Here is a 27,927-nt window from a genome sequence, read left to right on the forward strand (position 1 = left end):
ATCAATATTAAGCCGCTAGGTTAAAAATTCATTAATATGAAGGATTATTCAACATTTAGTCTGAATCTCTTGAGCAAACAAGGTAATGGGTTATGCATCTTTAGCAGAATCACTGAATGTTGAAATAGTACGTGGTTTAAACACATCCCTCTCTACTGAAAGGTCATATTTATTAAGTCATTCCCTAAAGCAATTATTCATAATGATCTTTAATGATGTTATATGCCCTGTTTGGTTGCCCTGCTATTTCTAGAGAATCCAAAGAGATAACAATCAATCAATGCATTGTACCAGGAGAGAGCTCTTTTACTTCAGGATAGCTGTTGCACAGTCTCAGTGGTACCAAACCAAATGATCAGATATAAAGCAGAAGGCTTTACTTCCTCTGAGATTACTGTGATTCTCCAACTACACACATCAGTCCCAATTTTCCACTTTCACAATTGTGAAGGCACTTAACTGTTGGGGAGAATGAGTCGCTTTTTGACATGGCAGTGTAACAGCACAATAAACACATGGTTGGTGCTTTCCTCCCACTCTCTTCAAGCACACAGAGATGTTTGTGAAGTGTTTGACAATGATTCCCCTCATACAGTTTCCCATCTCCTTTATACGTCTGAGACAGACATCAAACGTCTCACAAGCCAGGCCAAACATACCATGGCCAAATAGGACTGAATGCAGAAATCGCTTCCTTTATAGCATGCCTTTATCATTTGCTGTGCACTCCTGTTGGCAAAGAGTCCATCTTGAAACAGGAATAGGCTGGTTACATGACATGGTTGTTGCATGTATGTTGACGGACAGAAGGTTGCGGTGGAATGACCTTTACTGGGTTTGCACTGGTTGGAACTCACACAGGAGAGGACTATTTGTTCTAATTTTCACTGGTCATGGTTACAGGGACGGGCAACTGGAAGCACCGTCCCCCTTTTGTAGGCGCGTTGACCAATTTCAACAACACATTTCAGAACTCAGTCGAGGTCTCAACTTACTGTTGAGCGTTAGAGTAATAATTGGACATTTGGTTGTGCATCAGCAGTCACTTAATTATCCCATGTCCGCAATTGTTTTGGGGGATTGGTAAGGTAGTCTAGCGGACAGCTAGAGTTCTGTTTTTTTGTGGCCCCCACCCCCTCAACGTTGCCCATTCCTGATCTAGACCATTAAAGGTACATTCCATAATATCCTTCTACATTGATGCTGCTTCCACCCACAACCACACATGACTACAGTAATGAATTGATGGATGTGACCCAAGGTGGGTTAGATAATGTGCTTTACCTCTGGCAAAGCATCTCAAAATACACAACTCTGCTTAATTGGTTCTGGTCTTATTGGCTAACCTTATTGGCTTTGCAGAGATACTTTTCCATCACTTGACAATCATTATGTGGCCATTGTCCAGGCATTGATTGCTTGATGTAAAAGCCAAATCTCTGAGCTTGGAGCAGAATTGCTCTTTGTTTACTATAATACATTCAGACATCTCTCCATTGATCTTTGCCAAAATACTGTTTGAATACCAAGCCGGCATATGGCCCCTCTATAATGTACTGAGCCCTGAGAGCCTTCAGTAGATGCTTGCTCTGTATACTGAGTCTAAAGTCCCCAAATGAATGGCACGCCAGCTAATATCTGTCACGACTTCCACCGATGTCGGTCCCTCTCCTTGTTCGGGTGGTGTTCGGCGGTCGACGTCACCGACCTTCTAGCCATCATTGATCCACTTTTCATTTTCCATTGGTTTTGTCTTGTCTACCTGGTTCCAATCCCATTCATTACATGTTGTGTATTCAACCCTCTGTTTCCCCTCATGTCCTTGTCAGAGATTGTTTTGTTGTATGTAGGTGTGTTATTTGTTCTGGTGTGCGACGGGTTTTGCACCCTATTATGTTATTTTTTGTATACTTTGGTTTTCTGAGGTTTTTTGAATGTTTATTAAACAGCTCCGTTTTTACCAAGTTCATTCTCCTGCGTCTGACTTCCCTGCCACCAGCACGCACCGCATTACAATATCGGCCTGAGAAGATGGTAAAGCTACAGTAATGCTAGTTTTGACCTCAATATGTGCCTGAGTATCTGTGTATTTCTAATTGTAAAGTGTGATGCACCTATGTGAAGCTTGATCGCTTGTCTGACAACAGAAAAATCCCCTAAATAGGAGGGTCATGGGGAAAAATAAGCCATTTGGTGCTTAGCTTGCGTGACTTCTTGCTAATTGTTTCTGTGACCTCCCAAAGCCCTCATGGCTATTTTATAACACGTCAAGTAACATAGGCAGGGTCAAATAGGCAGGGTCAAATAGGCAGGGTCAAATAGGCAGGGTCAAAGGCCTTCTTAATACAAAGCAGAATATCTTAATGCTACAGTAAACATTAGGAACATGTTTATTCCCTAACTGTATCCCCAGAGAACATGTGCTTCCTGTAACTAGAGCGCCACAAAATACAACCCATACTGTATCTTCATCATACACATACAGTACTTCACACACCAAGGCTGTTTGCTATTCTATCCAAACACATTACAGTATATCCCTATTGTGACAGTGGAGAGCTTACAAATAACATGCCCTGTGTCAAAACATACGCGGCTGAGCTAAACATCACCACGGCATGTCCTACATGTCACAATGATAGACAGCCATTTCTTTTTACTCTGACGATGTTGTGTCGTGACCGAGGCCGCACGCTGCTACTAACAGCGTCCGTGTCACTACAATGCTTTCCCAATGACGGCCGAGCCCCATCAGCACCAGTGCAGTGCCATCTATCCACTTTGTGCCCTGGAAATAATCAGCTCAGTGGGGTGGAGGCAGACTCATCATGTCCAGCTCAGTGATATGGACGTTGGGGGGGCCTCTCATCATTAAAGCAGTGGAATGAAACACTGTACCCTCGCAGCTCGCGGGGTCCCATCAAGCACCGTCCCGTATCGTTTCTGACATTTGAAAAATAGGCGCCTGCCTTTTCGCCGCCAATCTCGCTCTCTCTCTGGCTTATCAGATGAGAAGCTCTGACACGTCAGAGATCCTGACAATATCAGCTCTCCTGTCACTGAGCCCAGGTCCACACCGTTATTCCACAACAACAAGCCCTTCTCACAGAGAGAGGACGAGGAAGAGGACATGGGTGGGCCAGGAGAGAGAGAGACAGAGAAACAGGCTTTGAATAAGAACAGAGAGAGAGAGATTGAAAGGGACCTGAGATTGATACTGAAGCCTCTCTGATAACAACGTTGTGAGCCAGACTGACGGGTGTCTGCTGAATGATTTGCTGAGCATGACTCTGTTTCAATACAACAATTAGTCTAAGATTGCAATTCTGTGCGGCCATGGTCTCTGTGTGGGTCTTCAGGGACTGACATGTAATGAAGCAAATTGATTCACTTCCCTCAGGGTGTTGGCCACTGTCAAAGCTGATTCATTTTACTCCAGGGGCTAAAGAATTCACTATTCACAGAACTGACAGCATAAAAAATAGCTTTCTATACATGCACAGGCATGAAACAAGTGTAGTCTTTGGGGAAGAAAAACAGATTGTCAAAAGATGTGGCAATTTGAGCAAAGCACCTATCCTGGCTAAATGAATTGGATTCATCTATCACTGTGGCCTTTACTTTTTGTTTAATTTGTATACTTCGAGATTCAATCAGAGACTTGGAAGATTTGGAAGGCAAAGTGTTTTTCCTTCACCGATGCATCAAAGGAACAGATTCCTCCACCATGACTGATACCTCCTCCAATCCTCTTAAAATGACTTGACCAAATTGGCCTTAGTGTTTGCTTTATATTACCCAGAGCCCAGCCGCCAGGTCTTCAATAGTGATTTCTCTACAGATACCCATCTTTCCATTCTGTTATCCGCGCCAGACACAGCTTTGAACAATAGTCATTGAAATGAACATTGGAGGCAGTGAGAGAGAGGGAGGTTCAGGTGCAGAATAGAAATGAATGTCTGAAGACAGAAAGACAAGGAGAGAGAGAGAGAATTTCTCATCCCATCATGACAGAAATGCCAAACCACAGGAAAATAAATTAAAATTAAAATGGTGGGATCATATGGAGAATAAAACAAGCAAGGTATTTCCACTACTCTGTGAATAGATCACAGCAGTAAAGCAGCAATGACATTGTTTAAACACTTGGAGGTCATGCTAATTAATCAACAGGGTAAATAATATTGCAAAGAGCTCGACTATTAACCAGGCAAATACTAAACAAGGGGTCTTTCACAGTGCCTGAGTGATGGGTGAATGTATTATACATATGGGTATGCCGTGCGTCCCTTTAATCTTGTAGCTAATGGACCCAGGCCTAAGCTCTTCTACAAACAATTACACTCACATTCAAAGACCCACTCTGAATACCTAACAAAATACACTGCAACAGTACTGTCAGAGGGCACTATGTAATTAAACAAGGTGTGATTCATTACAAGTGTCATTAAAAATATTCTCATAAGCACATCACCATAGCTATGTTTAATAGTCTCATTCATTAAAGTGTCTCTCCTGGCCGTGGGCTCAGAATGCCTGTTGTCTGTCTATACAGGTTAGAGGATGTGATGGAGGAGTAGAGGGGCCTGTGGACTCCAACAGCTGTCTCCTACAGTAAGAGCTGTCTCCTCCAGTGTGTGTGTGTGTGTGTGTGTGTGTGTGTGTGTGTGTGTGTGTGTGTGTCTGTGCGAGTCTGTGTGAGTCTGAGATGTCACTCTGGATATGGGAGCATGGGCATAATTGTAAAGTTAACATTTGACAGTAAGTGGTACTAGCCAGGAGTTCAGCCTGCTACATATAATGTAGTCCTATGGCTCCTGTCATAGGAAGCACCCGTCAATGACAAGTTAGCTCTTCTGTACAGACCCAGTCCCCTAACGGCTCTATGAAGCTCTGCCTTTACTGTATATGTGCAACTTTTAGTAGCCGCTATACAGCAGCACTGTCTAGAATTGACTCTCACATTTCCTATCAGGGTTACTCTCACATTAAACCATGTCATTGTTCAAACACAGTCAATGCACATGTTTTAAATAGAATACTTAGTCATACCTTTAGAGCCTCATCATTCCACAGCTAACAGCTTTGTTAGAGTGAACGTGGATCCTCTTCTGATTCATGACCTTCCACAACTGGCTGTTCTTAGAGAAACTGGCCACGGACCTCTGAGGCATCAGCCATGCTACTGTATGCCGGACACAGCTCATTTAGCCGCTCATCCAGCCATGTGAGCTGGCCACCCCCCTCTCTCTCCCCCCTCTCCCTCAGGCTCTCCCCTAGACCCCAGTAGTGTGGTGGCGTTTGCTGGAGCCCTTCTCTGTGGCTCTGTGTACTGCCTTGCCGCTCTGCCTCTCTCTCTCTCCCTCCCAGTGTGAAAGAAGAACAGAGAAATCTGCCTGGCAACACAGCAACGACTTCCTGCACTCCTCATCTGACTGCAGATAATGATTGACAAGCAGCCGTTCTTATAGACAAAACAATTATCATAGTAGCAGAGCTAGTGAAAAAGTGGTTGGTTGTTCAGAGACCTACAGTTTTCTGCATTTGTTGGCATACAGTATTACTGTGCTGTACATTTCTCTGGTAAACTGTGATGGTTTCTGTGCAGTAACAGTTTTGTTTTTCCACCATGATGCTATCTTCTCCTCAATGCTTACATCACGGTAAAAGGTTCATGCAGCAGACGATGGTGCATAGCAAAATGGCCGGACCTCGCCACAGTGTGGTGGCCAAGGTGAGACGGAGGACATCCATAGTGTTGACCATCATCAGTGGTTCAACTCCCACTCAGTGCTGTGTGATTACACTCCCAGAGTATGGTGGACCTGAGCTGAAGAACACAGTCAAGAGTATGTTTACTGATATGAGATTCTCAGTACTTTTTCCTCCGATTCCCTCGGGAACATTAACACATGATCCATAGATAATAACATTCTAGGCTGGTGGGAACAAAGTGTAATTGTAAATGGGATGTGGAGAAAGAGCGGTGAGACACCACAGTTTCACCGAATCTCACAACCCCAGAGCTGAAAATAACATATGGTCCCTCAGCTAAGGGCCATCTAACCCAACAGTCTCATGTTGACAGTGTCACAGTGACCCCACCGCAAACAGCTTGGGCTGGCTTTATTTACACTACTCCGGTGAAAGGTCACTGCGCCAATAAACATCTTAATTATCTACCGTAGCTACCAGCCTGTCTGTCTGATGTTGATATCAAAACAGAGTCCTTCAGAGTTTCAATCCGACAAAGACAAGGAGGACTGTAGGAGAGGAGAGAACAGTGGAGTAGTAACATAAAAATATCCTCCACTGATTCCAATCCTCTCTCAGTCTCATCCACTGCAGGCTTCTCATTACGACACAACTCTATTTAATTACTTTGAGACGGAGGCTTCCTCATGGCGTAATGATGCGTACAGCCATACTAATGTCTAGGCTGGTTGTAAATGAACGGATTAGGCCCCTACATCAATTCTTCGCTTTGAGGGAAACCTCATTAGCACAAGGTGCTGCTCTGTTGCTCTGATGTTAAAAAAGAAAGTAATAGAAAAACAATGAGACTTAGGGAACAACGTTATGTAAAAAAATGGTGGGTGCGTTCATGACAAGGAAATGACAGCACTCTCTCTGTGATGCTTCCTCTCTAATACTTGTAATTATCTCTGTATGAGACCTGAGCAGGACGAAAAGAAGGAGTTCATCATTTTGGTTCACACAGGGAGGCCCTTTCATTGTGGACCATTTTCATAGATATTACTGAATTAGATTAACCCAGGTTATTTTCATTAATAAATATGAGATAATAAATTATTACTCGGGTACTTTGTACCCTGTCAAATGACTGTACTTCAATGAAAGAAGAGGGACAACCAAAAGTTGCAGATCAATTTTGTTCTTGTCTGGCAGAGGGGGAAGGAAAGAAGGGGAGCACAGGAGAAGAGAGGCAGGAAGCTCAAAGAGATCTCAAAATCAGATCAAAGAGCCACTCATTCAGTTTGGGGGAAAGATAATGAACCAGTCATTTCTAGCCCTGAAATTCTCATGTGAGGAAAGAAAGCCATTCATTATCCATCAGAGGTGCTAGGGAAAATTGACATTGTTGCCTCATGCTGCCAGACACAATTAAACAGTCTTCCATCCATGTCAAATGTCTGAGATAGGAGGAGTGTGTTTTGGATGCTTATTATTAATTTTTCTCAGCCCAATTTTGAAGACTGTCGTTAAGACTTCCAGTGCCACCACACAAAGCCGCTTCCAGAGTATTGGGGGTAATTTGGCAAATTGATTCTAGATTCGTCCCAATGCTTTCCACTAAGCTAATAAAATGCTACTTCAAGACAGCAACAATAAAAATGCATTATGGCAACATTGGATAGGTATTATGGGAATACCGGTATGTGTAATGCTGTGCTAATGTTTGTATATGATTTGCATCATTTATAGTAGATGCTGGACACTGTGGCCAAGTCTGCAGACTTTTGCTCATTGCTATCAGTCATACTGCCAAAGCATGACACACCACTTCCCAAATTACTCCACTGCAGAGACTAGTGCTCTGAGCTCTCAGCTCTAGCTTTTAGTTTATATAAGAGTGCATAACACACTTTGGCCATTAGTTTTAATATTAAACTTTTTTTAAATGGATTTGGTCTCTCTCCAAGCACATTTTAGTATTTGAAATATGATGGTTAAGCAATGACAAAAGTGATGTCGGAAGCAGTAAAATATATACCAGAAAGAAGTATCAAACCATTGTAGTATTATTGGGCTCCATGCAGTCCTTTAAATCAGCCCTAGCTCCTCTCATTCGGCTAAAAGTTTCTGCTGACACAGACACCCGTCTTTCCCCTTCGATGTTTCAGGGAGAACTTAACTCAGTCATTGTCATATTGATCCTGGCACCCGACATTCTCCTGACACCATGCCAGTGGAACAGCTCCTGTGTTTAGGAGACTAAGCGTTATTGAACTTGCAATAACTCCAACCATTTTCTACATAATATCTGACAGGTTCTAAGCATATTTCTCACTTGTGTTTGGAATTGTGTTATGTGTCCATTCTACTGTACCGCAAGAGAGATGGGAGGAACAGGTGGTGGAATATACTGTAGACTCATTGCACAGACCTTGTTCGATGTTACTGTAATGCAATTGTACTACAGTAGACAAAGCATATAACTGGCGAAAGGGATATGATCATCCACCTTCTCCCGATTGTTCTTAACCAAAACAATCTAAACATAAAATGTCATTGTTTTTTCATTAAAAACAGTGGTTAGGAAAATCTCTAAATGCTTGTTTCATCCTATCAAGTGTTAGGTTCATGACTGAAAAAGATTCCAATGTGAAGAGTAAAATACATTGAGATCTAACTTATAAACCAGAGAAGTAGCCCTGAAATCCAATCCAAAGTAGGTTGCACAATGTCAGTTGGGAGCTGATAGAGTTTGAGAATAGTTCTAAATCCAGGCAGATAAAGTATCGGGTGGTTAGCTGGGTAGAACGCTCAGGCTGGGGGAGAGAACATTTTCTCCTGGGATCTATCTATGGGGAACCTTGCCGTGATCATTTACACAGCAGCAACACCCCACTCTTTTTCATTAACACATTCCCCTAATTACACGCCATACATTAAGTCATTATGAAATATACTGGTGCATTGTGGGAATTTCCCACTCACACTGCGAGCCTGGGGACTATAATTACGAATGGCGGCAGAGAGAGAATAAAGATACACTGGGGACGGTTTTCCCTACACACACACACACACACACACACACACACACACACACACACACATGCACCCACCCACCCACACCCACACACCCACACCCACACCGACACCCACACACACACACACACACGCACTGGAGGAGAACGGAGGGAAAACCAATCATCAATAAGGGAATTGCGTTTCCCTTGCTATCCCCCTGGGATGGCCCACTGCCAAGCCACTAAAAGCTGCCGCCAAGCCCAAGAGTTATTTTTCCCCTTGACTATTTTCTGCGTTATAATATTGCCGCAAGACCATTAGTCACTAAAGTAGTAGGCAGCTATTAATACGAGACAAAATAATGCAGCTCGGGTCTTGCTTGCCTGCTCGCTAAGCACTGCCTTATTAGGGTTGTGTTTCACATCACATTGGCATGTCTCAGCATTGATGACCGTGCACACGACTAACTCCTTCATCCATCATAACACAGGTAGACAGCCTCCCTAAACTGAAACCAAGATGAACATTTCTGAGCAGAATGCCATGGTTCACCATAGCCCAAATATAAAAGCCTTTTCATGTGAAACAAGGTCACTGTACAGGGCATGTAGGACTTCAACAAAAAGAGTCCCACATGCCCAAAGCCTAGCGCTGTCCATCCCATTCCCTTGCTGAGATGAGCTGAGATGAGAGGGAGGGTAGTGGGTAGCAGCCCGACACAAACAGCCAGAGGTATAGTATACTTACAGCCAGGAGGATCTGCAGGGAGCTGTGGGCCACCTCCACATACTGGTACTCCAGCAGACAGCCTGCGATGCTGATGTAGCGGTGGTCCTCCGGGGCCCAGGACGGAGGAGGGGTGACTGGGGTCACCCTGCAGCCTGGACCGTTCTCCATCCACCAGGACCGGTGCATGGACATGTTGAAGGTCATGATCAGGTCACTGTCCTGCAGGCAGAAACAATAGAGAGAGGTATTTTATATAGAGTAGAAATGATAGAAGTATTGAGGAAAGCTACAATAGATGTTCTATTGTAGGTGTTTAGCTAAGTCCCGATTGCTTTAACCAGCCAGCGGTGGAGTCAGTGCAATTATGTACCCAAGCTAATGCAAGATTACACATCTGTCTGCCAGTGATTTAACTGCGTAGGTCAATCACCCAGCACTCCACAATATTGTAATCAAGATAAAATGTGTTCATTGGTATGGAACAATGGCCAAAAGGGTGAAAAACCTCCCCTTTTCCTACTCTTTAAAAAGGGTGCATAGTCTGGAGGAGATTGAGATTCTTATTTAATTCAATGTGTATTTTACTTTCAACAATGAGCTCATTTCTGACATTTGTTTTTAAGAATCATCTTTCATTCTGAAGTGGGAAAAGCTTTGTACTACTGCTACTTTGGCAGTATTTCATCACGAGTCAAGTTAAAAGCTTTGCTTAACATTTTGCAACACAATTATTTATTCTGCCTCTTTACCGGCATCTCAGAAGGCTATTAATTCTGAGCAGAACAAGAGTACACCGTGAGTAAAACTAAGCCAACATACATTTAGCTTTTGAATGCCATTTATTTTACAATCAACTGGCAGAAGAAATCCCATTCTCAAATCCCAGCGCTAGCAATCCAACTGCTGGCGTACAAAAAGCACTTATGACACCCCAGGTCATTTGAGTCAACGCCAACTATCCAAGCTGAGGATAATTCTAGTGGGTATTGAGAGAGAAGTGTGCATGCACACATCCTAAATCCAACTATAACAAATGAAGAGGGAATAAAACAAAATCCATCCATCTCATAAATGGTACTTCTAGCTCCCAAACCTCTACCCGGTTCTTACGCCTACAAACGCATGACTGAATATATTCGATTCGCGCATTATCACCCTCTGCTCAATAGACTCCCTAAAGACCTGCATTTTCACATTTCAACTCACAATTCTGAGCACTGCTTAAATCAGACAAGCGTGCCTTCCAGCCCAACATTTACCATTGCCTGCTGCGCAGTGCATTGGTTATTCTAGCATAAAACCTTGGTATTTGGTACAGAGACAAGCATTCCCTTTCACTTACAAAGCCAAGTAACACCACCCACTTTTCTTTCTTCCAAACAACACTTATCAACCAGCTCACACTTTTCTTTCTTCCAAACTACACTTATCAACCAGCTCACACTTTTCTTTCTTCCAAACAAAACTTATCAACCAGCTCACACTTTCTTTTTTCCAAACAAAACTTATCAACCAGCTCCCACATTTATTTTGTCCAAACAAATCTTATCAACCAGTTCCCACATTTCTTTCGTTCGAACAACACTTATCAACCAGCTCCCACTTTTCTTTCTTCCAAACAACACTTATCAACCAGTTCCCACTTTTCTTTCTTCCAAACAACACTTATCAACCAACTACCACTAATCTTACTTCTAAACAACACTTCTAAACAACAGCTCCCACTTATCTTTTCTCCTGCTCTCAGAATGAATCATCCAGGGGATTGGGGTCAGTGGCATTATTGCATATCAAGATCTATCATTCCTCTGCCTCTAGAAATGGTACGCGTGTTTGTCCACAAAGGACGTGGGTGTTGCGATTAACTGCTTTTAATTCATCTTGAAATACACATCAGGCAGAGATTTTTTGTTGGATCCTTGCCAAACAACACACCCACAGCATAATTTTTGTCTGCTTGTGTGTCTCATTGAGGAGTGGATATTGATGGAGCAGGCTCCCCAATACAATCAGAAACACAAGGTCTCATCCAACACAGGTTCAGTGCCAGACTTCTCAAATGTTCCAGATTGTAATTACATTAAAACCTACAAAGTGGACAAAGAAATACATGAAATGCCTGAAATTAAAGCTGGAATCCATAGCAGTAAAACTGTCATGTCTGTTTACAAAATGACAACAAGCAAGATGTTACTTCAAACAACAAACACAGTTTTTTCCCTCTGATATCCTTGCACCCTTGTACATTTTTTTTATCATCATGCTGGATGCTCATTTCCTCAAAACATTTTTATTTTTTTATTTTAATTTCACCTTTATTTAACCAGGTAGGCCAGTTGAGAACAAGTTCTCATTTACAACTGAAACCTGGCCAAGATAAAGCAAAGCTGTCACGTTCTGACCTTTATTTCCTTTGTTTTGTCATTATTTAGTATGGTCAGGGCGTGAGTTGGGGTGGGCAGTCTATGTTTGTTTTTCTATGATTTGGGTATTTCTATGTTTCGGCCTAGTATGGTTCTCAATCAGAGGCAGGTGTCATTAGTTGTCTCTGATTGAGAATCATACTTAGGTAGCCTGGGTTTCACTGTGTGTTTGTGGGTGATTGTTCCTGTCTTTGTGTTTGTGGCACCAGATAGGACTGTTTCGTTTTTGTCACGTTTCTTGTTTTGTAGATTGTTGTATATTCGTCTTTATTAAAGATGTACAAAACTAACCACGCTGCATTTTGGTCCGCCTCTCTTTCCCCAGAAGAAAACTGTTACAAAAGCAGTGCGACAAAAACAACAACACGGAGTTACACATGGTATAAACAAACGTACAGTCAATAACACAATAGAAAAAGTCTATGTACAGCGTGTGCAAATTTAGTTAGATTAGGGAGGTAAGGCAATAAATAGGCCATAAAGGCGAAATAATTACAATTTAGCATTAAAACTGGAGTGATAGATGTGCAGATGATGATGTGCAAAACATAAACAATAATAACAATAACAATAACAAATGCTGTTGCGCCTATCGTGGATATCAGTTTTATTTTAAAACTATTCCGGCCTCCAGGGTGGTGCAGCGGTCTAAGGCACTGCATCGCATTACAGCCGGCCACGACCGGGAAACCTATGATGCGGCACACAATTGGCCCAGCGTCATCCGGGTTAGGGGAGGGATTGGCCGGCCGGGATGTCTTTGTCCCATTGCACTCTAGCGACTCCCTGTGGTGGGCCAGGCGCATGCAGGCTGACTTCCAACACATTGGTGCGGCTGGCTTCCGGGTTAAGCGAGCAGTGCCAAGAAGCAGTGCGGCTTGCCAGGGTCGTGTTTTGGAGTGCGCATGGCTCTTGACCATCGCCTCTCCCGAGTCCGTACCCAAGTTGCAGCGATGGGACAAAGACTGTTTTGGACTACCAATGGGATATCAGGAAATTGTGGAGAAAAAAGGGGTAGAAAATGTAAATAAGTATCAAACTCTTTCAACTGCTCATAACTTTACCCACCATTATACCACAATGGCCTACTGGTATATGAAATATAAGGTACTGTTGGCCTAACTCTACTAGCTGGACTAGCATACCCGTGCCTGTCCCCTAGCACAGACCCAGCTCAGTGTGACAGGTGTGTTCTCATGCCTCCTCGTATGAAGACAGACAAGTGGAAAATAAAGAGTGCTAGATGTGGAGAGACGGAGAGGAGGGCCAGGTTGCTGCTGTCTACCTCTCTGTCTCCCTGCCTATGTATCTGCTGTAATGAACATCAGCCGTGTGGACAAACACTATCCATCACCAGTCAAATTGCGGAGAGAAGGAGTGGTGAGTGTACAGCTGCAGTAGTACAGGGATGCCTGCCTTACTAGCAGACAAACACTTTTCCATTACCCTTTGACTGACTGTTGGTGTGGCTCAGCATCATTTTGGAACCAGTACAATGACAGCATGAGAGGTGGGTGTTATTGAGGGTGGACTAGTTGTTATTAAATAGTAAGGTGATGTTGATGTCTGGTCTTTTCTTGATGCAATCAACATTTGACAGGAGTTGTTGTCGTCTTTCAGAATTGTTTAGGACTACCGAGAAACACTCGGTGTGACACTGATTTAGCCCACTGCAGTAAATTAAGTACTGTACAACAAAAACGAAGTCACCAGAGAACACAAAAATGTGTAATAATTGAAAATCAGTCATATGCAGTATCTAAGATCTCTAGGAACAAAGGCAATTATTAAAGAAGATGCATGGATACCATTGAAATGTACTTTGCTGTCTCTATCCCTGTGGGTTCCATTTGTAGAGATTTGTACTGTATTGTTGTTTCATCAGCCAGAAAACCCTTAGAAAGCCAGAATCAATTCAATCAATTTAAATGGGCTACAACTGCTTAAATATGGCATTGATTGAGCTTCAAAAGCACTGACACTACAAAGGCCAAAACAAATTGGATGGATACACTTCTATGAGAGTGGCAGTTATGTTGTTGATATATTTTAGACACCACCAGTACATTCCTGCAGGAGTACTTTCAAGATCTATAAACATGCTTAGCTAGCCCTGGCCAGGGGGATTTTCTTTCTGAACACAAAATGGGGCCAGTCACACTGCTATATACGACAGACAGCTATGAACGAGTTGCCTGGCTACCCAAACTCCTTCCTCCAGCCAAACGCTACTTCACACCCATGGATGTTAGTTTCTTCTCCCCAATGAGTCTGGATCTGAGTACCTGCCTGACGATTTCATTTACACAAAGACATTTTAACCGTTCTGATTGGTCCCAGAAACCAGCTCTGGGCCAGAGCCAGAACACATGTGGGTTAAGCACCGTTTTGAAAATGTGTCATTAGCTTTGACACTATGAATTGTTAGAGAGGATCCAATCGCTGATTATTTTGTTTTGTACAAAACCCATATTTTGACGTCACCACAAAGGACTCAGACTGAAGTATGTAGCAGACATAGAACAGGGGAGGAATTCAGTTTGAGTCGTCAGGCAAATGAAAGAGACAGAAGGACTAGGGAACATTTCTCATTCTTTTCATGGTAGCAGGGGTCAAAATTCCCTGTAGAACGCAGGAAGAGATCAAGAGATCAGCTTTTCTGTCTTTTAAGACATCAATCCAAACTCTAGAGGACTGTTCTGAGACTGTTCTGACAACACTAACAGGAAGGATACGCATCCTCTCTCTCCTCCCACAACATGCTGAAGTACTGTATGTGGTAGGAAAAAAACATTCATACCATTTTAAATACCACTAAACAAGTGTGTGTCTTTGAATTTAATTTATGGCACTCACAGCAGTTTGCTATGTACTGCTTAGTACCCGCTCTGTAGGAATGTTCCAACCTAGGAGTACACTCACTGTAATCAGAAATAGAGATTGTCATTGAGAGAAAGCAATCTGACGCTATTTGAGAAAGGATCAAGATGGAAAACAATCATCAGCCAACAAGGTGAAAGAAATCAAATTACGGCAGTCCGATGAGAAGTACATACTGAACCAATGGCTGATAACAATGAATAGGCTGATTGTGCTACAAGGAGAACCAACAGAATACTCTGAAATAGATTGGGAAATAACTGTATTGTTTAGCAATAGAATACCTGTGTTTCCCATTGATGACATTTTTTCATATTCAGAGAAAGTCTACATTTAAAACAAAGAATCTAAGCATGTGCCAAATTGCTTTTATGCTACATTAATTGCAGCATGGAAAAATTCATTATTTCGGTGTGAACTATAATAATACTGAGGCTGAGCTGATAATGAGGATGGAATAGCAGAGTGTTCTGTGTCAACAGAGACACTTACAGCAGGGCTACACACACTGTCAAGCACCTCATATAATTCCAAGAAATCCAGTTATCCTTTAATAACCTCCCCTTAACACACAATGAATGAGACAACACAAATACGCAGTTACATTACTTGACATCATTTGTCTACACTAATTATAACAGCATCATCCACATGTGGCTGTCTCAGCCATAACATATGTTGAGCTGGACATCGGTCCTCAACTTCCAAACTGTACTCTTGTTTTGTTTGGGATTCCGGGTGGTGTCGAGCAATTACTGGTACAGAGGCTAGAGAGAGGCCAGGGAGAGGCTGGGGGAAGGGGGCAGAGAGAGGGGCAGGGAGAGGCTGGGGAAAGGGGCAGCTGGGCCCCGTCTAAAGACTGGTGTCTCTAATTGCCTGTCGAGGGATGTGTCAGAACAAACACATCAGGGGGTCAGCAATAACTTATCTATACCAAACAACTATCTATAGTACTACACAGTCTCCGTATTGTCATGTGTGTCAACCTTTGATATCCGTTGCAACATCGGTGAGAATGTCTGTGTAAATTGATAAACCTATTCACCAGAATGTGTAGGCCTACTTGTTTTTGAATGAGTGAGTAGTGAGGAGTTGGTTCAGAAGAATTATTTGAGGATCATTTGGAATGATGTATTACAAATAGTAAACATTAACTTCAACACACTGAGTATTACTCATCAGGTCAACATCTCCCCTCATTCACTCAGACTTCACTTTTCAACTCCTGTCCACGTATAGTACAATGTATAATGCATAGACTGTATGTGTCCCCTTTCTAACTGTCATCCACGAAAGCAGAGTGATCCTTGAAAATCTGTCTCCCTCTCCGATGACTTCTACCTCGGGTTCAGATCTTCAGAGCTTCCCCCCTTATCGGGCCGTGAGACTGTCTGAGACTCCGGCCCCTTCATCATCCACAATGGATTCTACAGCTGGCTCGGGTCCATCGGGCCCCACCGCCCTTCGGTCCTCGAGGGGTTTTCTAAACTACTAGAGGCAAAAGAACGTCCGGACCTTCTCAGCCATTGCACCAGCTGTCGTCATTGGCGGTTCACGGGGCAAAAACCTTGTGCTATCCTGGAGCGTGAGTACAGGACATTAACCTGTTAGATCTCTAGGGGCGCTATTTCATTTTTGGATAAAAAACGTTCCCGTTTTAAGCGCGATATTTTGTCACGAAAAGATGCTCGACTATGCATATTCTTGACAGTTTTTGAAAGAAAACACTCTGAAGTTTCAGAATCTGCAAAGATATTGTCTGTAAGTGCCCCAGAACTCATTCTACAGGCGAAACCAAGATGATGCGTCAACCAGGAAATTAGCAGAATTTCTGAAGCTCTGTTTTCCATTGTCTCCTTATATGGCTGTGATTGCGCAAGGAATGAGCCTACACTTTCTGTCGTTCCCCCAAGGTCTTAGCAGCATTGTGACGTATTTGTAGGCATATCATTGGAAGATTGACCATAAGAGACTACATTTTCCAAGTGTCCGCCTGGTGTCCTGCGTGGAATTCGGTGCGCAATTGCCAGCTGCTTGTACTTTTCCATTTGATATAGGGGAGAAACCATGCGTCCAAGAACGATATATCATTGAAGAGATATGTGAAAAACACCTTGATGATTGATTCTAAACAACGTTTGCCATGTTTTCAGTCGCTATTATGGAGTTAATTTGGAAAAAAGTTCGCGTTTTGAGGACTGAATTTTCGGGTTTTTTTGGTAGCCAAATGTGATGTATAAAACGGAGCTATTTCTAATACACAAAGAATCTTTTTGGAAAAACTGAGCATCTGCTATCTAACTGAGAGTATCCTCATTGAAAACATCAGAAGTTCTTCAAAGGTAAATTATTTTATTTGAAGGCTTTTATGTTTTTGTTGAAATGTTGCGTGCTGGATGCTAACGCTAATGCTAACGCTAAATGCTACGCTAGCTAGGTACTTTTACACAGATTATTGTTTTCCTATGGTTGAGAAGCATATTTTGAAAATCTGAGATGAGTGTTGTTTACAAAAGGCTAAGCTTGAGAGATGGCATATTTATTTCATTTCATTTGCGATTTTCATGAATAGTTAACGTTGCGTTATGGTAATGAGCTTGAGGCTGTAGTCACGATACCGGATCCAGGTTTGGGAGATCAGAGAGGTTAAAAGCAGCCTGGAGCTGACACTGTTGTCATGTGTGGTGAAACGATATTAGGAGGACTAGCTCAGAACTGCTGAAAATTGATTTTAAAGAACTGATTCTAGCACTGAAAAGTGGCAAATTATTTCAGGTTACACCCTCCGCTGCTAGCGTGCGGAAATCCACCTGTCACGCTGAGGGATTCCTGCCGATGCTGGAGTAACTTCCGGAGAGCCACTCTCTCAGACACCGGAGCAACCCACGGAATTGCCCCCGCAAAGCATTCAATGCTAGGTTGTGACATTCATCCATGTCCGGGAACCCTTCAGTCAGACCACGAAGCAACTCCTCGTGTCTACCAATGACGGCTCCATGGGAGGAGATGGCGTTGCAGAGCTGGTCCAAGTCTGCTTGGTCAGACATGGCCAGTTTGTACTCTCAGGTGTCAGGTAAGACCCAAGTGCAGACCGTGTTGAAGTAACAATGTTTAATACAACAGAGGCAGGCAAATGACAGGTCAAGGCATGCAGGGGTTGATAATCCAGAGTAGTGGGGCCAAGGTACAGGACGGCAGGCAGGCCCAAGTCAGGCAGATGTTGGTAATCCAGAGTAGGGGAAAAGTCACAGGACGGCAGGCAGGCTCAGAGTCAGGACAGGTTCAAAACCAGGAGGACAAGAAAAAGAGATACTGGGGAAAAGCAGGCGCTGAGACAAAACGCTGGTTGACTTGAACAAACAAGAAGAACTGGCACAGACAGCCAGAAAACACAGGTATAAATTCCAAAGGGATAAGTTGGGAAGATGGGCGACACCTGGAGAGGGGTGGAGACAAGCACAAGGACAGGTGAAACAGATCATGGATAAAGCGTTACAGTGAAGAGACACACACATGCACAGACACACACATACAACATGCTAACACATGCACTCTATACACACGTACACATGGATTTTGTATTGTAGATATGTGGTTGTGGCCTGAGGGAACACACTTCATGTGTTGTGAAAAGTGTTGAAATGTAATGTTGTGAAATATTTTTTAATTGTATATTGTATTAATTGTATATAATGTTGCTTGTCCCCAGGAAGAGTAGCTGCTGCCTTGACAGGAACTAATGTGGATCGTTAATACATACAAAATACAAATACAAAGGATATATAGTACAAAATCAACACAAAGCTTGTGATACAAAAGCCCCCCAAAAAAGGTTCTATCAACAGCAGTCCTGCCTACAACCCCAGATTAATGAAAGAGTGTGCGGCATATAAGAGCGGCTGTGGATGTGCACAGTCCGAGGGACAGAGGAATATACAGTTGAAGTCGGAAGTTTACATACACTTAACTTGTTTTTCAACCACTCCACCAATTTCTTGTTAACAAACTATAGTTTTGGCAAGTCGGTTAAGACATCTACTCTGTGCATGGCAAGTAATTTTTCCAACAATTGTTTACAGACAGATTATTTTACTTATAATTCACTGTATCACAATTCTAGTGGGTCAGTAGTTTACATACACTAACTTGACTGTGCATTTAAACAGCTTGGAAAATTCCAGAAAATTATGTCATGGCTTTAGAAGCTTCTGATAGGCTAATTGACATCATTTTAGTCCATTGGTGGTGTACCTGTGGATGTATTTCAAGGCCTACCTTCAAACTCAGTGCCTCTTTGCTTGACATCATGGGAAAATCATAAGAAATCAGCCAAGACCTCAGAAAACAAATTGTAGACGTCCACAAGCCTGGTTCATCCTTGGGAGCAATATCCAAACACCTGAAGGTACCATGTTCATCTGTACTAACAATAGTACGCAAGCATAAACACCATGGGCCCACGCAGCCTTCATACAGCTCAGGATGGAGATGTGTTCTGTCTCCTGTAGATGAACGTACTTTGGTACAAAAAGTGCAAATCAATCCCAGAACAACAGCAAAGGACCTTGTGAAGATGCTGGAGGAAACAGTTACAAAAGTATCTATATCCACAGTAAACCGAGTCCAATATCGACATAACCTGAAAGCAAGGAAGAAGCCACTGCTCCAAACCACCATAAAAAGCCAAACTACGGTTTGCAACTGCACATGAGGACAAAGATCGTACTTTTTGGAGAAATTTTCTCTGGTCTGATGAAACAAAAATAGAACTGTTTGGCCATAATGACCATCGTTATGTTTGGAGGAAAAAGGGGGATGCTTGCAAGGCGAAGAACACCATCCCAACCGTGAAGCACGGGGGTGGCAGCATCATGTTGTGGGTGTGCTTTGATGTAGAAGGGACTGGTGCACTTTACAAAATAGATGGCATCATGAGGCAGGATAATTATGTGGATATATTGAAGCAACATCTCAAGACATCAGTCAGGAAGTTAAAGCTTGGTCGCAAATGGGTCTTCCAAATGGACAATGACCCCAAGCATACTTCCAAAGTTGTGGCAAAATGGCTTAAGGACAACAAAGTAAAGGTATTGGAGTGGCCATCTCAAAGCCCTGACCTCAAACCTATAGAAAATGTGTGGGCAGAAATGAAACTGAAAAAGTGTGTGCGAGCAAGGAGGCCTATAAACCTGACTCAGTTACACCAGCTCTGTCAGGAGGAATGGGCCAAAGTTCACCCAACTTATTGTGGGAAGCGTGTGGAAGGATACCCAAAACATTTGACCCAAGTTAAACAATTTAAAGGCAATGCTACCAAATACTAATTGAGTGTATGTAAACTTCTGAACCACTGGGATTGTGATGAAAGAAGTATAAGCTGAAATAAATAATTTTCTCTACTATAATTCTGACATTTCAAATTCATAAAATAAAGTGGATATCTTAACTGACCTAAGAATTTTTACTACGATTAAATGTTAGGAATTGTGAAAAACATGTTTCAATGTATTTGGCTAAGGTGTATGTAAACTTCAGACTTCAACTGTAAGTAACAGCTACAGTCATTTCTGACACCTGGAGTTCCTAAGAATTATGCTCATTGTGCCATGGAGTGTAACGGTAGCACTGTGCGTCTGAACCGTCGCTAAGTGAGACAGAGACGGAGCCAGAGTCACCTCAGAGCTGGGCTGTAGGACTCCAGTATAGGGTGACATCAGCCCAGCCGCGGTTAACAAACCACTGGCTGAAAGGGAAACTGGTACTGAAACTGAATGAACCCACTCTAATGTCTGCATGGCTCGGACTGGCCAGAGCTTAATATTAGCTTTCTTGTAAACAGCATCCACCTTATACGGGATCTATTGTGTTCCATTTCCAGCTGCTGCACAACAGACAATTCCTGCCAGTTGAGGAGTTTTGTCTGTTCACTGGACCATGAAATTAGCTCATTTAGCATAACTGAATTAATTTGGTGCGATTAAAATAATGGCGGACACTGCCATACTGTTCCAAAGAAACCATGGCTAATCATCAGGCCTTTATCCCATCCTATTTATCTGCTGGTGTGAAATGCCTCCTTTGTATGGAAGCCGAATGGCAAAACATGGCCTCCATTAACAGATGGCCGATTGTTTACATCGATGAAAATTGGAAACACAGTATTTGAATATTTAGCATGCCTTCTTACTACAGCTACAACATCAATGTGAATGAAAACTGAGGGAAGAAAAGTCAGGACAAGCAGCTCCTTCTTCCCGATGAAGCTATCTACTGAAGCTCGGCTGGTTTGGCCGACTACACCACGTGAACATTAAATAACACAGGGAGGAATAGCAGGGCAGAGCAGAGAGAGGAGAGGAGGCCCCTGGACCAGCTAGCTAGCTGTTTATTAGCTCCTCTGGCATCTTATTGATCCGCTCACCGGCCTGGATATTAGAGAGGTAATTCACTTTTTATACGGTACCAGTCAAAAGTTTGGACACACCTACTCATTCAATTGTTTTTCTTTATTTTTACTATTTGCCAAGAGAAATGCCAAGAGTGTGCAAAGCTGTCATCAAGGCAAAGGGTGACTACTTTGAAGAATGTCAAATATAAAATATATTTTGATTTGTTTAACACTTTTTTGGTTACTACATGATTCCATATGTGTTATTTCATAGTTTTGATGTCTTCACTATTATTCTACAATGTAAATAGTAAAAGTAAAGGAAAACCTTTGAATGAGTAGGTGTGTCCAAACTTTTGACTGGTACTGTATATAACGCATCAGGGTGGTGTGTTCCCTCCATTTGTTATCCAGAGTGGGGAAATCATTGCTATTCCCAGGCAGAATCCTCTGGCATCGAGGCTGCTTCGTGATTCTTTTGAGCAGGTTGAGCTTGATGTCATGGTTTTCTCTGTGACAGTTTGGAGCTCGCCTGCCTGCTTTTACTTCCATCTGAAAGCCTGTTCAATAAGCCTGGACTTTTCAACCACTGTCACTATGCTTCAGGAAGTGACTGTGAGAAGATGTGCAGATCTATGGTTCATGGTTTAACCCTTTATGTAAAGCACATGTAAGTTTAGTCAAATTATTCTTCATTCTTTACAATCATTTCCAGTTGAACATTTTCAATCATTACTCTCAAAATTCAATACCAAAAGGAATAGTGTATTCAAATGTTACTGTAACCGGGCTGGATGATTCTCTTCTCATCACTCATCTTGAAAAAACGGTGACTACAAACATGTAAATCAATCAATCCGCCATCATTAACACAATGGAAAAATCGAATGACTTATTATTGAAATATTGAACATCATGGGCGACCGAGAAAAACAAAATGGTACAATTTAAGGCTAAGTGGCAAATAATAATGCAGGCACTAGGGATGGGGTGTGAGCATGCGGATGAGATTACATAACAATAACGAGGCTATATACAGGGTACTGAGTACCGAGTCAATGTCCCAGGGTACAGGCTAGTCAAGGTAATTTGTACATGTAGGTAGGGGTGAAGTGACTATGCATAGATAATAAACAGTGAATAGCAGCAGTGGGGGGGGGGGGGGGTTAATGTAAATAGTCAATAGCCATTTGATTAATTGTTCAGCAGTCTTATGGCTTGGGGGTAGAAGCTGTTAAAGAGCATTTTGGTCCTAGACTTGACATTCTGGTTCCACTTACCATGCGATAGCAGAGAGAACAGTCTATGACTTGGGTGACTGGAGACTTTGAGAATTATTTGGGCCTTCCTCTGACACCGCCAGGTCCTGGATGTCATAAAGCTTGGCCCCAGTGATGTACTGGGTCAGATATCAAGCAGTTGCCATACCAGGCGGTGATGCAACTGGTAAGGATGCTGTCGATGGTGCAGGTGTAGAATTTTTTGTTTGAGGATCTGGGGACCCATGCCAAATATTTTCAGTCTCCTGAGGGGAAAAATGTGTTGTTGTGTTCTCTTCACAAGTGTCTTGGTGGGTTTGGACCATGATGATTCGTTGGTGATGTGGACACCATTGAACTTGAAACTCTCGACCCGTCCCACTACAGCCCTGTCGATGTTAATAGAGGCCTGTTCGGCCCTGCTTTTCCGGTAGTCCACGATCAGCTCCTTTGTCTTGCTCAGGTTGAAGGAGAAGTTGTTGTCCTGGCACCACTCTGCCAGGTCTCTGACCTCCTTCCTATAGGCTGTCTCATCATTGCCGTCAGCAAACTTTATGATGGTGTTGGAGTTGTGCTTGCAGAAGGGGACTAAGCAAACAGCCCTGATGGGCCCCAGTGTTGAGGATCAATGTGGCAGATGTGTTTTTGCCTACCCTTACCACCTTGGGGTGGCCTTTCAGGAAGTCCACGATCCAGTTGCAGGGGGAGATGTTTAGTCCCAGGGTCCTTAGCTTAGTGATGAGCTTTGTGGGCATTATGGTGTTGAACGCTAAGCTGTAGCCAATGAACAGCATTCTCACATAGGTGTTCCTTTTGTCCAGGTGGGAAAGGGCAGTGTGTTCCCATCGACTACGGAGAGCATGATCACACAGTCTTCCGGAACATCTGGGGCTCTCATGCATGCTTCAGTGTTGCTTACCTTGAAGTGATCATAAAAGGCATTTAACTCGTCTGGTAGGCTTGTGTCACTGGGCAGCTCACGGCTGAGTTTCCCTTCGTAGTCCATAATAGTTTGCAAGCCCTGCCACATCAGACGAACGTCAGAGCCGGTATAGTAAGATTCAATCTTAGTCCTGTATTGACGCTTTGCCTGTTTGGGATTTCTTATGAGTGTCAGGAATAGTGTCCCACTCCTTGAAAGCGGCAGCTCTAGCATTTAGCTCGGTGCTGATATATAAATAATACTATTATTTAAAAAAATGCTGTAACTGAACGCCTCTTGTATTCATATCAAAATTATAAAATCTATTGCCACACTATACAAGAGTCCCTTTATTCAAAAAATCCAATTACAACCCATTTTCACAGGCACAACGTCTACACAATAAAGTACTATATTTCAATATGAGGACCAGAAAGGGTGTGGAATGTCTGAATCAGATAATTTCCCTACAATTTGATTTCCTTGCTGAACACAGAGGGAGATTTATGAAAGCAATTTTCTAAATGTAGCACAACGATAAGATATTTCATCACACTGGGGTTGTGTGTTAAACTCTTGTATACATTGGAGTGAGAATTAAAGTGCTGGTTCATGCGGCCATGGCTATACAAGACCTGTAATCAATGTATTGGTAACCCATTCAGGAAATAAGTTGAATGCAAACTTCTAAAAATAAATTACTTTGGCAATGAACCATATGCCCTTTCTGAATGACATGTTGGCGAGACAGGGCCACATGATGTGTAACACAAACCCTCCCTTTATATCCATAATAAGCAGAGTCAACGCAGGATCCAAACAATGGAGGAGAGGAGAAAATCATAGGCAGCTGCGAATCAAACTGCAGTGGAGCGAGCCACTTCCACTCACAGGACAAAATACACCAAAACTTCTCATCTACATGCCTCTTTACTGAGGTGACTCACACACTACATTTAGAGAGGGGGGGGGGGGGGGAAGAGGGGAGGTGGCGGGAGAAAAAGTGAAAGGAAGAGAGATGGAGAGCGAGAGAGAGAGAGGGGGGGGGGGGGGTGATGGGAGAAAAAGAGAAAGAAGAAAAGAGTGAGGTTGACAAGAATGAGATCAGAGAAATAAGGAGTGATAGAGTATGAGGGAGATGGATTAAAGGAGAGAAGAGCAAAATGAGTAAGAGAGACAATGAGCAGGGGAAGTGTGCTGAAGGAGGAGAGGATCAGTGTACAGAAGGAGGGGATCAGGGTACAGAAGGAGGAGGGGATCAGTGTGCAGAAGGAGGAGGGGATCAGTGTGCAGAAGGAGGAGGGGATCAGTGTGCAGAAGGAGGAGGGGATCAGTGTTCAGAAGGAGGAGAGGGTCAGTGTGCAGAAGGAGGAGAGGATCAGGGTACAGAAGGAGGAGAGGATCAGGGTACAGAAGGAGGAGGGGATCAGTGTGCAGAAGGAGGAGGGGATCAGTGTTCAGAAGGAGGAGGGGATCAGTGTTCAGAAGGAGGAGAGGGTCAGTGTGCAGAAGGAGGAGAGGATCAGGGTACAGAAGGAGGAGAGGATCAGGGTACAGAAGGAGGAGGGGATCAGTGTGCAGAAGGAGGAGGGGATCAGTGTTCAGAAGGAGGAGGGGATCAGTGTTCAGAAGGAGGAGAGGGTCAGTGTGCAGAAGGAGGAGAGGATCAGTGTACAGAAGGAGGAGGGGATCGGTGTGCAGAAGGAGGAGAGGATCAATGTGCAGAAGGAGGAGGGGATCAGTGTGCAGAAAGAGGAGGGGATCAGTGTTCAGAAGGAGGAGGGGATCAGTGTGCAGAAAGAGGAGGGGATCAGTGTGCAGAAGGAGGAGAGGATCAGTGTTCAGAAGGAGGAGGGGATCAGTGTACAGAAGGAGGAGGGGATCAGTGTGCCGAATGAGGAGAGGATCAATGTGCAGAAGGAGGAGAGGATCAGTGTTCAGAAGGAGGAGGGGATCAGTGTGCAGAAGGAGGAGAGGATAAATGTGCAGAAGGAGGAGGGGATCAGTGTACAGAATGAGGAGGGGATCAGTGTGCCGAATGAGGAGGGGATAAGTGCACAGAAGGAGGAGAGGGTGTGGGCTGGTGTAAGAACCTTGCCGTCATTCTTCAGTTAAAAGTCTGTTACTCATACTCCTCTGCTGCTACTGTAACCCGGGTGACGCATGGCATCTGTGTCCTCCCAGAGGAGGGTGTGGCAAGCGGGGGACAGATTGCTCCATGACATCAAAGACTGCCGTCATCACACACGAGACACAGATGAGCTAGACACAGATGAGCTATGCCATGTGTGGGGCGCGTGCGTGCATGTCTCAGATATGACTAGCCACCACATGGAGGAGTAGCAGACAACACCTTCTGTGCACACAAATTAGATTGTTCAGTTCTATCAAATGATTCACGCTCCACTTCTCCCTAACAACCCATATGGCCAAAAGAGAGAGAGGGAGGCCCTGCTATGGTCTCTGAGACATTTCGGCACGACAGCCCCACAATTTGTACTAATAGCTACAAAAATAGAAGATAAAAAACAGGGGAACAAATAGAAGTATAATCATTTTTCACAGATAACTTGTCAACTGGAATGATGACACAGCACACAATAATGGGGAAAACACCTCATAAAAATCTTAGCTACTCCACAGACTGTCTTTGAAGTCTAAAGTCACATCTCCTTGGACTGGTGATTCAGGCATTCAGGGGGATATGGGGAGCAGATGAACCATTAAAATGAGTGGAGAAACTCCACAGAGACAAATAACGAATTCATTTTAGACAGTAGGCAGCGCAATCAAGCAAACAGCAGAAGAAACCAGCAGAGAGAGAGAGAGAGAGAGAGAGAGAGAGAGAGAGAGAGAGAGAGAGAGAGAGAGAGAGAGAGCGGGAGGGGATAGAGGGAGAGAGGGGAAGGGAGAACGGTATTGCTGCTGCAGGTTAAATGGGCAGTCCGGTGGGTATTTCTTTAAGCAATGCTACCCTGGTGCTGTCATTACTGATGTAGGCAGACTTAGTCTGGGCCTGCTGCCTCCTGTCATGTATAATCAGGTGCACAGACTGAGTTCTTTATGGTTAAGCAACCCTAGAACATGAACATCACAACAAGATCTGCTAGCAAAACCATTCCTATCTCTTCTAGTTAATAGCAGATCTGGATTAAATACATACTTCTGTAAATGTCAAAACACTTGAGCTGCTTAATTTAATTTGCCAGGTACAACTGGAACCAATGGAATAGTCCCAAAAGTGCAAACAGCAAGCTATAACACTGTATTGGCAATAAAGTAGGTCATACACAAAGTCAAGCAGCGATCGAAAGCCAAATGGTAGTGTTCTCCTTCTTGCCTGAGAGCGCTGATTGCAGAGAGAATTGCAGGTAACAGAGCAGATGACAGAGCATGACAACAGTGTCCAACCAACAACAGGTGCCAAAGCCAATGTTTTTGGTCTAACAGCTGAAGATTGGAAAGAAGGAAAACATTTAAAAGCCACGGTATGCATACCTGTGACAACCAAATTCACCTCGACAGGAGAGGGAAAAAACTATTGGGGCTTATTCTTTAGGCTTGCTTCACAAAGCAAATCATGTTCAGCTTGACATGTACAGTATATCAACACAAAAGGATAAATTCAATCTTCCATTTCGCTTACACAGCATAATTCATAGCGTCCATCTGCACTATCCACATAGCAAGGGAAAAAACCTGCTTTCGGGTGGCTGTTCATTTAATATAATAGGACACATGGCAATCATCATAAGATGCCTTTTCTCCATCTTATAAGTGACCTTTAGAAGATTGACCTGAAAATGCCAGATTCCCAGTGTCATAACACCATTCGCATAGGATGAACTCTGGAATACCTTTTGTAAAGGTCTCTAGTCATTAGTCTCTGGTTCTCTGCAGGGTCCAGTAACCCTTTCTGTTGGCTGGCTGCAGGACCCCCCTCCTGAGGGCTGCCTGAGGAGGAGGAGGAGGCAAGGCTGGGACTGGGACTGGGACTATGTGCTTCTACATCTGCATTGCTTGCTGTTTGGGGTTTTAGACTTGGTTTCTGTATAGCACTTTGTGACATCGGCTGATGTAAAAAGGGCTTTATAAATACATTTGATTGAATTCGATTGATTGACTATGTGTGTGTGGCGGAGTAACCTGTTCAAGGAGACACGCTCCATTTGCCTCACACCTGCAGATGGTTGCTACACTGGTGGAAGAGAAAAGCATTGTGACACGAGCAGCGTGTGGAGAGGAAAAACCAACAGAGATAAACAGCCGGCTGATTTTCTGAGACACAGTTCCATTTCACATACATTTACCAGGAACCAGTGCTCTATATGAATGGTCATGGCCACCTCTAGGAGACAATGGGAGTGCTTTTCTTCTTCTCCCCCATTCTGTTCTGTTTTGAATAAGATGTTGTGCTGTCTCGCCTGCGTTCAACTTGGCCAGTCACAATTGAGAGAATAAGCAGTGTACTGTACTACGTTATCGCCTTGTGTCCTTTGGAAAGACACTGTCCTTTATCTCCTCTTCAACAAACAGAGACAGTTGGCTCGGCTGGAAGGAGTGTTAGACAGAAGGGTTATCTCTTCTAGAGAGCCAGTGGGGACTTGAGGC

The 27,927-nt window shown here is 43.4% G+C and overlaps 1 protein-coding gene across 1 annotated transcript in view; it reads right to left on the bottom strand.

The window, feature by feature from the left end:
• LOC110529564 (sodium/potassium-transporting ATPase subunit beta-1-interacting protein 2) overlaps positions 1 to 27,927 on the bottom strand; it is a 150,025-nt gene that overhangs the window by 20,192 nt on the left and 101,906 nt on the right. Inside the window, exon 4 of the mRNA XM_021611850.2 lies at positions 9,463 to 9,663. Coding sequence (XP_021467525.1) covers positions 9,463 to 9,663 — 201 coding nt within the window. The remainder of the gene's footprint in view (positions 1 to 9,462; positions 9,664 to 27,927) is intronic.

This window comes from Oncorhynchus mykiss, chromosome 8 (genome assembly GCF_013265735.2).
Source record: "Oncorhynchus mykiss isolate Arlee chromosome 8, USDA_OmykA_1.1, whole genome shotgun sequence".
Classification (NCBI taxonomy): domain Eukaryota; kingdom Metazoa; phylum Chordata; class Actinopteri; order Salmoniformes; family Salmonidae; genus Oncorhynchus; species Oncorhynchus mykiss.